The 14,125-nt window shown below is 40.3% G+C and overlaps 2 protein-coding genes across 5 annotated transcripts in view; one reads left to right on the forward strand and one right to left on the reverse strand.

Moving 5' to 3' along the window:
- PTAR1 (protein prenyltransferase alpha subunit repeat containing 1) overlaps positions 1-1,022 on the reverse strand; it is a 54,066-nt gene extending 53,044 nt beyond the window's left edge. For both annotated transcript variants that reach the window (XM_075931698.2, XM_089779231.1), the window contains exon 1: positions 890-1,022. In XM_075931698.2, coding sequence (XP_075787813.1) covers positions 890-975 — 86 coding nt within the window. In that variant the 5' untranslated portion in view covers positions 976-1,022. The remainder of the gene's footprint in view (positions 1-889) is intronic.
- On the forward strand, positions 1,009-14,125 carry LOC102457766 (uncharacterized). 3 transcript variants are annotated; one of them, XM_006137841.3, is made up of 12 exons: positions 1,009-1,147; positions 4,423-4,659; positions 4,756-4,887; positions 6,990-7,076; positions 7,488-7,779; positions 8,722-9,004; positions 9,153-9,389; positions 10,651-10,727; positions 11,999-12,103; positions 12,198-12,409; positions 12,748-12,912; positions 13,587-14,125. In XM_006137841.3, the coding sequence occupies exons 2-12, from the start codon at positions 4,436-4,438 to the stop codon at positions 13,708-13,710; spliced, it is 1,938 nt and encodes a 645-aa protein (XP_006137903.2). In that variant the 5' UTR covers positions 1,009-1,147; positions 4,423-4,435; the 3' UTR covers positions 13,711-14,125. The 3 variants fall into 3 exon arrangements, with proteins under 3 accessions (XP_006137903.2, XP_006137905.2, XP_025034646.2); XM_025178861.3 differs by lacking the exon at positions 1,009-1,147 and adding an exon at positions 1,239-1,493; XM_006137843.3 differs by lacking the exon at positions 11,999-12,103.

Raw genomic sequence — 14,125 nt, forward strand, 5'->3', positions numbered from 1 at the left:
CAATATGCAGTACCCAGGTGACATAATCCACTAGATTTTGCCAAATCAAAGAGATTAAAAAACAACAATAGGAAGAGCTATGATTTTTGTATTGTGTTTAGCATCATGGGATGCAAGTGCCACAAAAATGTTTGCAGAGCAAGGGCTGCAGGCTGCGCCGCATCTCTCCATCGGAGGATACAGAAGATTTGGTTTTTAATCATCATCTTCTGTCCTCCCCTCTTCAAGCGGCCACATGCTCTGCTGGGGGCTGGTGCCATGATTCTCTCCTATTCAAGGTGAGCAATCAGATAAACAAAAGCCAAAAAGCATAGAGGGGCAGAAATGAGATTCACAGTTATTCACAGTATTGAGAGCGGTTTTGAGTTTAGGAACGCCAACAGAATCAAAACTAGTGTCCCTCTTGCCCACCTCACTTCTGATACCTGCGAAAGAAGTTAACCCAATTCAGGCCCAGCGCCTAGGGGAGCTCACAGAGCCAGAGGCCAGCCACAGCTGACTTCCTGTGTGCGACCTTGGGCGAGACAGTCGAGAGAGGAGGGCTCCCGGAGCCCACTTCCCGCAGCTGCCATGCCTGGTCACCTCCCGGAGGCCGGGCGTTAGCGGGGGAGGGGGGGGTCTGTGAAGCGCTCGCAGAGATGCTGGAGAAGGGAAAGTCTCGCGGGCTGGTTGCGCCGGAGGCTGCTTGTCCTACTCCCGGCCGCGGGGCTGGCGAGAGGGGCCAGTCGCCGTCCCCAGCCAGGGCAGCAGCGGCCCCAGTGATGAGGATGCTGCCTTGCCCCGGACGGGACGAGCGGAGACCAAGTCGGCGCCGGGGTCTCCGCCTGGCCCCGCCGGAGCTGGGCCGCGTCAGCCGCAGCCCGGCCAACCCGCCCGCCGCCGCACTCACATGTGGGGGTTCCGCTTGAAGGCGTTGTGCAGGTCCTTCACCACCCGCTGCACCAGCACCGCCACCTCCTCCGGGGACTCGGCCATCTTCGGCCGCCGCGCCGCTGAGCCAGGCTGGGCTAAAGCGCTTCCGGGTCGGCGGAGAGACGAGCCGCTCCCTGGCAACGGCGGCTCACCCCGGCCCGCCCACCCACAGCGGGGCAAGCGGCGGCGGAACCCGGGCGGCAGCGGGACAGGCGGACGCGCCGCACTCAGCCAGGTAACCGGGCGCGGTGCCCCAGCTCCGCCCTTCTGCCCTGCGCGCGCCAACGGCCGCACTCGGAGCAACTGGGCTGGGTTCTTCCGCCAACCGCCCTGTGCCTGGGCCCCTGGGGCCTCCCCCCACCCCGGGCTGTGGCTGGCGTGGAGCTCGCCCTTGCACCAGCCCTAGGCAGAGCATGTGGCGGCTCGGCGCGGGCAGGGCCGGGAATGACAATTAAAACCCAAGTCCCCTGTGTCTCCCCGATGGAGGGAGGCGGCGCAGCCTGTGGCCCCTGCTCTGCAAATTCTCACGGGTTATTGCTGCAAACATGAGTAGTCCCATTTAAGCCACTGGGATAACTCTGGTGGGTGAAGTGATGTGGACGACCCCGGCTACTCCTCTGAGTCTTGTGGGTGACGTTAAGGAGCACAGGCATAAGCGTTTGCAGAGCTTCTGCTTCTTGTAATAATACATGCTTGCTTGCTTGCTTAATTAATTGACACACAGGCTTGTGATTTGGGGTCTTCTTTCCCATGCTGCTTAAAGGAGACTTAAGGGGAATCTTATATCATCAGAGAATATCCTCCTCCCTAAAGAGAGAGGAGACCCCCCCCCCTTTAAAAAAGTCCTTACAATTGGTTCAAAATATAACTTGGCTGGTCTGTCAACTTTGCAGAAGCGATGAGGAGTCCTGTGGCACCTTATAGACTAACTGAAGTGTAGGAGCATAAGCTTTCGTGGGCAAAGACCCACTTCGTCAGATGCATGTAGTGGAAATTTCCAGAGGCAGGAATAAATATGCAGGCCAGGATCAGGCTGGAGATGACCAGGTGGATCCAATCAAGGAGGATGAGGCCCACTTCTAGCAGCTGATCTGGAGGTGTGAATTCCAAGAGAATAGAAGCTGCTTTTGTAGTTAGCAAGCCATTCACAGTCTTTGTTTAATCCAGAGTTGATTGTGTCAAACTTAAAGATGAACTGTAGCTCAGCAGTTTCTCTTTGAAGTCTGGTCCTGAAGTTTTTTTGCTGCAGGACCAGACTTCAAAGAGAAACTGCTGAGCTACAGTTCATCTTTAAGTTTGACACAATCAACTCTGGATTAAACAAAGACTGTGAATGGCTTGCTAACTACAAAAGCAGCTTCTATTCTCTTGGAATTCACACCTCCAGATCAGCTGCTAGAAGTGGGCCTCATCCTCCTTGATTGGATCCACCTGGTCATCTCCAGCCTGATCCTGGCCTGCATATTTATTCCTGCCTCTGGAAATTTCCACTACATGCATCTGACGAAGTGGGTCTTTGCCCACGAAAGCTTATGCTCCTACACTTCAGTTAGTCTATAAGGTGCCACAGGACTCCTCATCGCTTCTGCAGATTCAGACTAACACGGCTACCCCTCTGATATCTGTCAACTTTGTTGACTTCAAATGTTGTCCCTGATTATGGTTATATTTGAGAAGTCTTTTAAATAAACAGCTGGTCTCAAACTGTGGGCTGGACTTCAAAGTGGATTGCCACCCTGTTTTAAATGGGTCACTGGGGCTGGCCTGAGACTTGCTGGGACCAAAGCCTACTCCCACTGCCCAAGACTGAAAGTTCTTTAGCCCCAAGGGAGGTGGCAGTGCTGGTGTAGCAGATGACGAAGGACCTGCACAATGTCTTCAAGAATTAGGGGTTACCAAATGAAATGAATAGGGTTAAAACAAGCAAAAGGAAGTATTTCTGCACATCTCACAGTCAACCCATGGAACTGCTTGCTAGAAGATGTTGTGAAGACCAGAACTTTAACAGGGTTCAAAAAAGAGCTAGATAATTTCATGGAGGTTAGGTCCAGCAATACTGATCAGCCACGATGGGTAGGAATGGTGACCCTAATCCAGGGCCAGCCCACAACATTTTGGCACCTGAGGCGGGGAGCTCAAATGATGCCCCATGCCACTTTTTCTCCTGCCTGTCTGTTATGTCTCTTGTGCCCTCCTTCCTCCATCGCAGCACTCCACCATCTCTGTGCATCTAGAGCAGAGAGAATACATATGCACCAGCAGCAGATACAATTTTCTACACTCTGGGTCTTAGTGGTGCCCTTCCCCCCCTCCTCCCGCAAAGTCTGGCACCTGAGGTGGCCTCCTCAGTTCGCCTCATGGTAAGGCCAGCCCTGCCCTAATCTCTGTTTTTCAGAGGCTGGAAATGGATGACAGGAAAAGGATTACTTGATAATTCCCTGTTTTATTCTATGTGGGCCTTTGGTTTGACCCAGTATGGCCATTCTTATGTTCCCTCTGCCCAGGGCAGTGGGATCAGGCTTGGCTTTGGCTGGGCAATGGGGTGCAGTCAGGATCAGGTTTTGGTTGCCTCTTCTGGGGTCATGTAGTAATTTTTGTTGTCAAAAGGGTGTTGCAGTGCACCCAATTTGAGAACCACTGAGCTTGATAAATCGGTCACTTAAAAATCTTACTTTGGATACCAAATAGATATCAAATTCTTTTTGTAAGCTTTCTGTTTGTTTTCTAATGTTTGACAGTAAAGTTCATATTCCTATTTTTTTCGTAACTTGGAAAATATGAAACATTTTATTGAGATGTAATACAAACAAATGAGTGCCTTTTATTTATGCCTCAGCGGTCTTTAGTGATAGAAACTAGTGGACTACATATTATGTGATTTTGTGTCAACAGCTTATATTGGCATTACATAAAAAACAACAAATAGACTAGTAGCACCTTAAAGACTAACAAAACATGTAGTCATGAGCTTTCGTGGGCACAACCCACTTCTTCAGGTGACTGGAGTATTAGAAGTCCAGATCCAAGAATAAATAAGGAAAGGGGCGGGGAGAGAAAAAAGGAGGGGAAAGGAGAAAAAAATAAAAGGAGAGAGACAGAGAGTAGATGGTTCAAATAGTTACAACAGGCTGATAAGAACAATTAGAACTTCCGTTGGTTGGTAGGTTAAGTCATACGATGTGGAAGGTAGTGTGCAAGCCAGCCGATATCCTTGTTCATACCATTTGCATAAGAATTAAACTTGTAAATGAAGTTAAGTTCCAATCTTTCTCTGTGTATTTGGCTTGTGGAATTGGCCTGAAACAACATGGTGACTTGGAGATCCATTAATGAGTGTTCAGGTAGATTAAAGTGTTCTCCAATAGGTTTTTTGTGTATTGCCTTTTGTGATATCTGATTTGTGTCCAATAATTCTTTCTCATAGAGAAAGAATTTGAATGTAAATTCCACAAGCCAGATGTTTAAAATTAAATGTTATGAATAAATTAAACATTTAGTCTTCTTTCTTAGTTAAAAGCTTGAAATGTCATCTTCGTCCTCTTCATCCTCACCATCACCACCTCCAAGACGACCTGGTAGACCCACCATATATTCCCCATCAGAAAAAAAGAGGAGGAGAAAGAGTCTTGAGAGAAAAAGGGCTCAATCAAGGATATGTATAAGAGAACAAATAGGAAGATGGATGTCACTTAGGGAAACGCTTAATGTCTTCTCACATGCTGAAGTTGCCAAGTTTTTACTGGATTTGTAAGTAATATATCTAATATATATCAAATATGTTTATCTAAAGAGAAATGTGAATTTTATTCTGATTGGTTTCTTTCATCTTACTTTTTAATATAGATATGACAGTTATGAAAATCGAGATGTTGTGTGCAAGGAATCAGAAGGAAAAATACAGGAAGTAGATGGAAACACAACATTAAACATAGAAGAGGATGTGCCAGAGACCTCTTTAACAGCCAGCACTGAAAGGTAACTTGAAATCTTTTAAAAAATTTTTTCTCTCAGCTTTTTCCATGAAATTGTGTAAAAATTAGGAATGTGCAAGGTTAACCAGTAAGCATCAGCCTAAATGGGTGATGCTTACCGATTCCGTTTAACTGGTAATCGGTGGGGGATGGAGCTCCTCCCTGCTTGCTGCAAGCAGGGGACTCCTCCAGCCCTGTAGGAAGCCTGCTGTGAACAGGGGCTCCTCTCATCCGAAGCAGCCTCTGTCTCCAGGGAGCCTGCTCTGCCGTGGATAGGGTCTGCTCTTGTGAGTGCTGAGATCTGGTAGCCAGCCCCCAGCGTAGTGATGGGGACAGGAGCCCTGTGGACTGGGGGCTGCTCCAGCAGAGCTGTAGTGGTCCACAACCAGGATCTCACGTTAGTCGGTTAAGCAGTTAAATGTTAGGTTAATCTAACATTTAACTTGCTAACTGATTAACCGGGATTTTACATCCCTAGTAAAAATTTAAAAAAAAAAAAAAATCAATGAAATGACTCTGTCATGTGATCATTCCTCTGCACCAAAGGTGGGCAAAGACCTGCCTGGGTGCTGGATCCGGTATGTCAGGATTAGCCCTGGTGTGTATTTACCTGTGCCTCCACAGGCACGGCAACTGCAGTTCCTATTCGCCATTTCCAGCTAATGGGAGCTGAGGGAAGCAGTATCCTGGTCCATGCTTCTTCCCACAGTTCCGATTGACTGGAAATGGCAATCTGCAACCAACAGGAGCTGCAATTGCTAGTACCTACTGGGGTGCAGGTAAATATTGTAGAAGCTATTTTATGTTTAGCTAGAAGCCATCTTGTATAACAGAAACCATTTCAGCTTTTTGTCTTTGCACGTAGGCCAGAGTGAACTTTCTATCACCCCATGCGCCAGGCGAAGACAGATGTGCTATTGGAATGTGTTAATTAGGCTGATTCAGAGAGGAGAGGTACTCCCTCATACCTGTCCGCCATCTTGTTGATAAGGCTTTGTTTTTTCCTAGTTTAATTGATTATTTCTGTAATTGGATGCCCTGACGTCAGACTGTTTGGTTAAGGGTATAAAGATACTAGGATTGATTGTATTAAGCAGCTTTACTGGGCCCGACTTTGCTGGGACCACGTTTGGCTCACTTTGCTTTACTGATCAATAAAGCAATCAGTTGTTAGCCGCCTAAACCGAGAGGAGAGTGTTTTTGCTTCGACAGTATAATGGCAGCATCCCACCAGGGGCTAATCTAATACTGACTATTAAAGACCTTTTTCTATCTCCCATAAAAAGGCTGCCTGGAAATTCATCCTTGTTCTGATAATTAGTCCATTCTGCTGTGTCTTCTAAGAAAGTGGAGGCTGCTCTATGCCAGGGCAGGCAAAATAGGGCCTGTGGGTCAAATTCAGCCTGCTAAGCCATTGGGTTCAGCCCACAGGTACTGTGGGAGCCTCAGCTTGGTTCCCTGCCTGTCCTGCAACTGCACGTTGCTCAGAGCAGATTTCTGAACACTGTGAGCCTGGGGGAGGGAAGCAGGGGAGAGGCTTTGCACATTGCCCCCACCCCTAGCAGAATTTTGCAGCTCCCATTGGCTGGTTTTGGCTAATGTGCAGAACAGGCAGTGCGCAAAGTACTTCCAGTATACAGAGCAGTACCCCTGGCCTACACCTGGCTGAGGAACCTGCTGGGTGGGGCTGTTGGCTGGGAGCTGCCCAAGTAAGTGCCTCCTGGCCAGAGCCTGTTTCTGGCATCTCAGGTCCTCCTTCCTCCAACCCTCTGCCCCACGTAACCAAAACCCTCTGCACCCATACTAGGCATGTCAATATGTAGTCGGTTACACAATTAACTGATAAGCATGGTTAATCCTATTGACTCCCCCCCCCCCCCTCCTTCCTTGCAGCCTTTTTATCAGAGGCAGCAAGTGAGGGTGGTTTGGATGTTTTGCTTTATTATTTTATGTAATGAGATTATGTAAGTAGCAGAGAAATTTGCATCTTGATTATATGGTATACCCATGGTTTGCTACAGGGTGAAGAATCTCAGGAGCATAGCATTTTATTGCCAGGGATACATGACATTAAATATTACTTCTTTGGCTCAATTTATTTAACAGATTGCCATGTGAAGATTTAGAGCATGAATCTACAGACAATTCAGGTGAAGAGTGTACTATTGATAATGATTATGATCTTTCTAAAAGGTAAGTAGTATTTAAAGGTATCTCGTTGAGTTATATTTGTTTTTATTTAGTACTTCCAGTTTTAATACATCGTTATACCGATCATATATATAGTTTGCCATTCATCTAAGTTGTTTGCTTAATTGTTCACACACTTATAACGTAGAATGGTCTGACTCAATTTTCACTTTCTAATTCTTATGTACTGAAGCTGTACAGGGTAATGTTTTACTCTATTGCCATTTAAATTTAAAACACCTTATTCATATTAGGCTTTCTACAATCTTTTATTTCCCCTTCTATAGTTACCTTTTTTTTTAAAAAAAAAAACACCATTCCTGAACCCAAACTTTCAGGGTCTAAATTACTCTGTGTGTCTTAATTCATGTGTTATTTTTATAATGCATTCTAATTGTCTTTTAATTTATTTAGTTTTTCTTCAGTTAAACACTTGAAAAATGTGTCTATAGCAGAGGATATATTGGGTATCACAGATGAATGTGATGATGGGTCACAAGGTGACTTTACAGAAACCTTTGAGGAGACAACTCTTGATATGACTTTGGATGAAACCCAGAATATTGCTCATGAAAAAATTCACATCATTTATGAACACTCTCTTCTTCAACTAGCCAAAAAAATTGTTATACCAAAATGTTTGTTTTGTGCTGGTGAAGTTGATATTTCTATACAACCTGTTTCCTCCTGTGTGCATTTGAAATGGGTGAGTAATAGCTCTTGTAAATATCTCTCTAAGTAATTCTCAATATATTAATAGTAATTTAATTTTGTAAGGTCCTGATCCTGCAGTCAGATCATCGGGGCAGGGCCATGTGGAGTTTCACTGACTCAAATGAGATCCCATGCCTTCTACATAGTATCCCTTTGAAATTAATTACTTCCACAAAGGTCAGCCCACCTGTGTCTAATTGCAGGATTGAGACCTCAATGTTTATTTGTAATATATTCAGGCCTGTTTCTGCAGATTTTACTTTGGTCAGTTGTTCTCACTTGCTCGAGTAATCATGCTGAGCACAATGGGGTTACTCATATGAGTAAGGACTACTTGTGTTAGTAAAAGAATGCAGATAAGTCCCTATGTTTTCTGATGTGAGCTTTTCTATATCTTTTATCATATATCCTATCATTCAGTGGACATACTTAAATAGGGTCCAAAAAGTGTATACTGTAAAGTGAAGCTTTTAAGAAACTGAAGACCAATAAAAAACATTTCCAGAATTAAAAAAAAAATGAAATAAGCAAATATCAGTCCAGTAGTCTCTTTGAAACTCTGATGTTGCTCTATGAACTGGAAAATGAAGATGACTGATTACAAAAAGGTAAACTAATTCATTAATTTTTTTCATTGTTCCAGTTGAGAGACATGTAACCAGTAAATGATATGTAACTCATTACTATTTATGCTTCTTAATTGAATTTCTAACAGTCATTCATTTTTAAGGAGTTGATAGTAATATATAAGATATTTGGTTATGAGAATGGGGAGTCTTTAATTAAAGGTGCCCCTTAAAACTATCCATATAATTCTTGATCTGATTTTTTTTTTTTTTTTTTGGTCTTCTGGCTTGTTATAGTGCAAACATTAAGTACATGGCCTCACTTATTTCTTTTGTTTTGTCCTTTGCTTAACTTTCAACATGTCTAGAAATGTAGTGCAGGACATATAGCATTTGAATGGTCTTCTCAACCCTTGATAAAAGGACAGACATATGCAGGAGACCTTGCTTTATCTGCTGCAATCATACTGTCAGGAAACAATTTTGGAAAAATTTCACAAATGGCAAACTTTATGAAGTTGACATTCGTAAGTGCAAGTACATTCTTCAAAATGCAGCGTCACTTTATTGTCCCAACTATAGAGTCCTTCTGGTGTCGAATGAAGCAACACATTTTAGAGGAACTACATGGGAAGGAAGTAGTCATTATGGGTAAATAAAGCCTTTCAAAATTTAATATCTCATTCAAGTTTGTTCCTTGTTTGTTTTTTAAAATTTTCTTACTACCATTATTAATACAAATAAAATCAAGGTCACTTATCTCAGAATAAAACATTTCTATTTAATTCCTAATGTGCAGGAGATGGACATATGGATGGCCCTGGCCACTCTGCACAGTACTGTGTATACTCATTCATGGATTTAGAAACTAAACAAATTTTAGCCATTGAAATAGTGGATAAACGCAAAACCCAACTGAACTCCCCATTTATGGAGAAGGAAGCCTTTCGAAGAGGATTACAAAAGTTGTTGGATGAACAGCTAATGGTCAAAGAAGTGGTTACTGATTCACACACCCAAATTTCTGCTTTGATAAGTAATTATCACTCTTAATTTTTTATGAAAGCTTTGAAAGCTCTACAAAACTCTGTAAGTTCAAGGCATACTGTTATAGTTTTTCCTGAAAATAATATCTTTGTAATATCAACTGCATTTTCAGTCTGTATTTTTAAAAAGAAGTCCATTATACCAATCTCAGAAGAATTAGAGCCATGGTTGCATTTTTTTTTTGTTTGACCTATGCAAAAAGAATGTTTCTAGTGTTGATTGTCCACTGTTGGCTTTCAGTAATTTACTACTTGTAGGTCACATTTCTTCCGTCAGAATTGAGAATGTAACTTCCAGTAATGTCAGATAGTATTGCCTATGGATATCTTAAGAGAATTTGGTCCTAGAAGCCAGATGTTGCTTTAAACAAATTTAGTAATTATTACTCACACAAGTAATCCCACTAACTTCCATAAAATGGTTTGTGAAATAAGGCATTTCCAGCATTTGGTACTTAACACTGTTCACAAAGCATTGCTGAACTAATCAGTGACAGTAGTGCATAAACAAGGAAAAAAAATACAAAACAGCATTTTAGTGTCATATTGCTAAATTCACAAGTTAGGAAGAATCAATATTGCAGCTAGAAAGGACACAAACAGCAAGAAAAGACTCTTCACTTCAAGTTTCTAAAAAAACTTTGCTAGAGCTGGTTGAAAAATGAAGATGCTTTCTATGGAAAAATGTTAATCTTTGGCAGAAATTAAAAAATGCTACTGCACTGTCTCATGGGTGCTGTAGTTCAAGTTCTCATTCTCCTCTGTCGACACATAGTCAAACCATTTTACCATCCTGTTGTCAACTGAGGTCTCTTAATGTGAAGAGGAAGTAGTGTATCATAGGAGTCTTTGGCCATGGTGAATCCTGGGAGATATAGTATAGCTAAAAGCGTGGCCATAGAAGAGAATGTGGACATGGAGATGTATTTTGGTTGCTTTAAGAAGGCACTACAGGAGTTTTGCTAAATCAAGATATTTTGGTTTTCAGCTAAAAAATTGAAATTTTCTGTGAGAATTCACAAAATGTTCACAAAAAATAGTCAAATATTCAATTTGCTGTTGAAAAACACTTTTAAAAGAAAATGTTCAGCCAGTTTCAACCAGCTGGAGCAGCCCACTACGCACAGCAGTGCTTTTGGGGAAAATTATGAATGAATTTGGAAAAAAAAATGTTTAATGTTATGCAGGGACTCTCATTAAATTGAACATCATGAAATGTAAATCTAATTATTGTGTATATTTTTTCCACAGCAAAGAAATTCCCCTGTGTAATTCATTCATATGACATATGGGGTGGTGCCAAAAATCTTGGAAATAAATTAATTGAGGTAACATTTCTCTGAGTACAGAATAATTATATATTTTGTAGTTACTTGCAATAGTATAATAAAATTGATCATAGTACATTTATAACACAACATTTGGCTTCATAATTTAGAAGATTAATAATATATGTAGTGTCTTCAACCGGTTCAAGTCCAGCTCAGGTTAGTAGCAGTAGAATGTTATCATTAATGTATATCTGGTCAGTTCTGTGTAATATGTGCGATTAGCAGGTGAAGTCCGTCATTGACCGTGGAAAGTCATTTTGTGTAGATTACACTTATAGGAAAATTCAAGAAATTAAATATATGTAATATAATTTTTTATTAATGTGCTTGAAAAAGGGAAGTAAAAGAACAGTTTTTAAATTTGTAGGATTTCAAGCCTAGTTCATTTTATTAAATAATTACCATACATAGTGAATTTGAATCAGAAACTCATAAAGCATTCATTACTCTTTCCATACCTAATCTGAATTATTTTGTGATTTTTAACAGTATAAATTTTCTTTTCACTACAATGACAGTTGAATAGGCTATTTGATTTTAATTTTGTTAGGAAATATTTATGAACTCTAATCATAATAGTCATGACCAAAAATAATTATTTAAATCTTTCACCCTGTATATTCTGGTGTACAAAGTAGTGCATTCAGCTAATTTAAGTGGCAGGGTTGTTTATGGAAAATTTGGTATCTGTAGCTAATCGGGAAGTATAACTTTATTTTTCACAAACAAGTTTCCAAACAATCAAGTCCGGCATCCTTTGGTCTGGAAACATCTGTAGTCCAACATGATTTTAGTTAGCCAGATGTCCACCTATAGGTATGGGCAAGTTTCCCATGGTCCCATAAAGTTTTTTTATAGCCACCAGTCCTGGCTCTCAGTGTTCTATGCAGTTATTTAGCTTTAATTTACCCTTAAATGTCTTCTCAGAGCCCAATAAGAAGTGGAAATGTTGATAATGCTGCTAGACAATATTGATCGCCTGTGGTTTGGCAGATTCTCTGGTTCAGCACCCATCAGGTCCCAAGGTTGCTGGACAAGAGAAATTCAACCTGCATCTCTATTTTCTGGTGATATTATATGGTATTGCCCAGAATTCGGTAGATGCTATAAAGAATACAGGAAGACATTCCCTGCCTATGAAAGTGTTTAAACTATATATAGTTTAACTACATATAAAACTATATATAGTTTCAGTAGATAAGTAGAAGACGTACATACATAGGCATGCCATTTTGTTTTTAATAGTCATGCATGCCTTTATTTTTCAGGCTAGCAGACAGAAAGATTGTCACCGTCTTTTACAGTGGTGTTCAGATATTGTCAATTACTTCTGGTTTTGCTGCAAGGAAGCAAATTCATATGAAAAATTTATTGTAAGTTGTAATTTAGAGCTAAATTGTAATATTCCAATACAATGTTTTACTGCAGTAAATTACATTTTATTATCATGGTTTCTTACCATTGTAGGGAATGTGGTGTGGCTTAGTTCATCATGTGGTCAATGAACATCAGTGGGCTAGTGGAAACGGCATCATTAAGGAATGGTGCAAACATGGTCCTCAAATGGATGAAAGAGAAAAGGAATGGCTAGAAAAGGGAAGCAAACCTCACACTGAAATGTGCAGAATAATTTTGGATAAAAAGTTTCTGAGAAACATCCCATACTTTCTACAGTTTAGGTATAATGAATTTGAATTGTGGATGTTAGGCTGTCTTTGTTTCCTCCAAATCATTCTCTTCCCTTCCTCTAAAAATGAATGTAGACTGTGTGCCAAAAAAGGTAGTTTTGCATATATACTAAATCATTCAAACTGTCATTTAGTAATACTAAACCACATAACGCAATTGAAGATAAGTGAATTTTAAATGTAAAAATTGTAATGTAAGAGTATAGGTTACTTACTAAAAAAGTCTTTCTGCATTTTATTAATATTGATGTGTTAGTTACATAATGTTCCTAATAATTTTAGTAATATGTTAAACATTTTTCTGAAAAAATAAATATTTTTTTATAAAGATCCACATTTGATCTGGAACAATTTCAGCAGCATGTGCATATGTATGCTACCAAAAGATTTGAATACACCTATCCAGTGTACAGAGCAAGATGTTTTTTGGCTGCTATTGATTACAATATGCATTTGAACCGGCAAACCATGCACAATCAACAGAATCAGTTAATGTAAGTCTGATCCCGCACTATTCTATTGTTTCTTTTGTTAGCTAATACTTAGTTAGTTGACATTTGTTCTAAGAAATCAGTATATACTATTACATAGAGCTTTACACAGACACTATTGATCATTTTCTTGCTGAATTCAGGGATTTATGCCAGAAGACCGTTTGATTTTTTTTTCTTATGTTAATAGAAAGTTAAGGAGTCTTCATAATTTGCATGAGAGAGAGAGAGAGAGAGAAAACACAGATCTAGAGGTGATTCAGCACTTGGAAAAGTGTGAACAAAAAGTGCATGGTTCAGTTACATCCCAAAGTTTGACTCTACAGAAATACCTAAAATTAGTCTCAGAAAAATCACAGACCTGGGTGAGAGAGTGAGCATAGGATATATAATTTTCGATCTTGTATCACTTGATATCAATCTTTTTCTCTATGTAAAATTGATGGAGCTGCGTTGACTTCAATTGTAAAATAAAAGGATAGAGACTAATTACAGTTTTGCAGGCTTTTAGCGGCTAATGTTGTAGCCTTTTGCTACACACATTTCCCCACTGAAGTTGGTATGTGAATAAAGTTCGCAGGACTGTGGTCTTTAATTTATAAATACTCATGGATGAAAACACGTATCTTTATTTTTTCTCCTAATGAAACATCTTCCCCTTTTTATTTTTATAATAGATACCGTAGAATATACCATAGAAAATCTGGAAGATGGACTTTGGTACCCAAGAAAGAAAATAAGCACTATGTATATATTGATGACATAATGGAGGAGATATTTCAACGCCATTTAGGAATATAGCGGGAGGTCCTGAAGGCTAACCTCTCCAACCAAATATTTTGAGACTGATTGCAAAATTAATTGTACTAATTAGGCTTTTTCACAGTGTAAAAAAATCTTCTCCAGGGTTATATCTATTGGAATTATTTAGGGTCATGTTTGGTTTTTAAAGAGGACATGGTTCTATTCTAGGGGTGGGAAGACTGAACTATTTGTATCTGTATTAAATCACCCCCATGAGAAATGGATAATAGTCAAGTTACAAAAACTTGCTAACTTTTTAAATTGTGTGCCTGTGTGCATACACACTCATTATAGTTTTAACTTTGAGAACAATGTTTCTCAAAGAGTAAAACTACTTTTTGATAAAAGTGATATGCACGTTTATGTATGGTACATTTGTTTTTAATGAGTTATAATAAAATGTCAAACTATA

This window comes from Pelodiscus sinensis, chromosome 6 (genome assembly GCF_052426305.1).
Source record: "Pelodiscus sinensis isolate ZL-2025 chromosome 6, ASM5242630v1, whole genome shotgun sequence".
NCBI classification, from domain to species: domain Eukaryota; kingdom Metazoa; phylum Chordata; order Testudines; family Trionychidae; genus Pelodiscus; species Pelodiscus sinensis.

Bases quoted from the DNA above. Each gene is read 5' to 3' on its own strand.
- LOC102457766 (XM_006137841.3), top strand. From the start codon at position 4,436: ATGTCATCTTCGTCCTCTTCATCCTCACCATCACCACCTCCAAGACGA. The intron at 9,390-10,650 runs GTAATTATCACT...TTTTTTCCACAG, and splicing joins CCAAATTTCTGCTTTGATAA to CAAAGAAATTCCCCTGTGTA. The intron at 12,104-12,197 runs GTAAGTTGTAAT...TTACCATTGTAG, and splicing joins ATTCATATGAAAAATTTATT to GGAATGTGGTGTGGCTTAGT.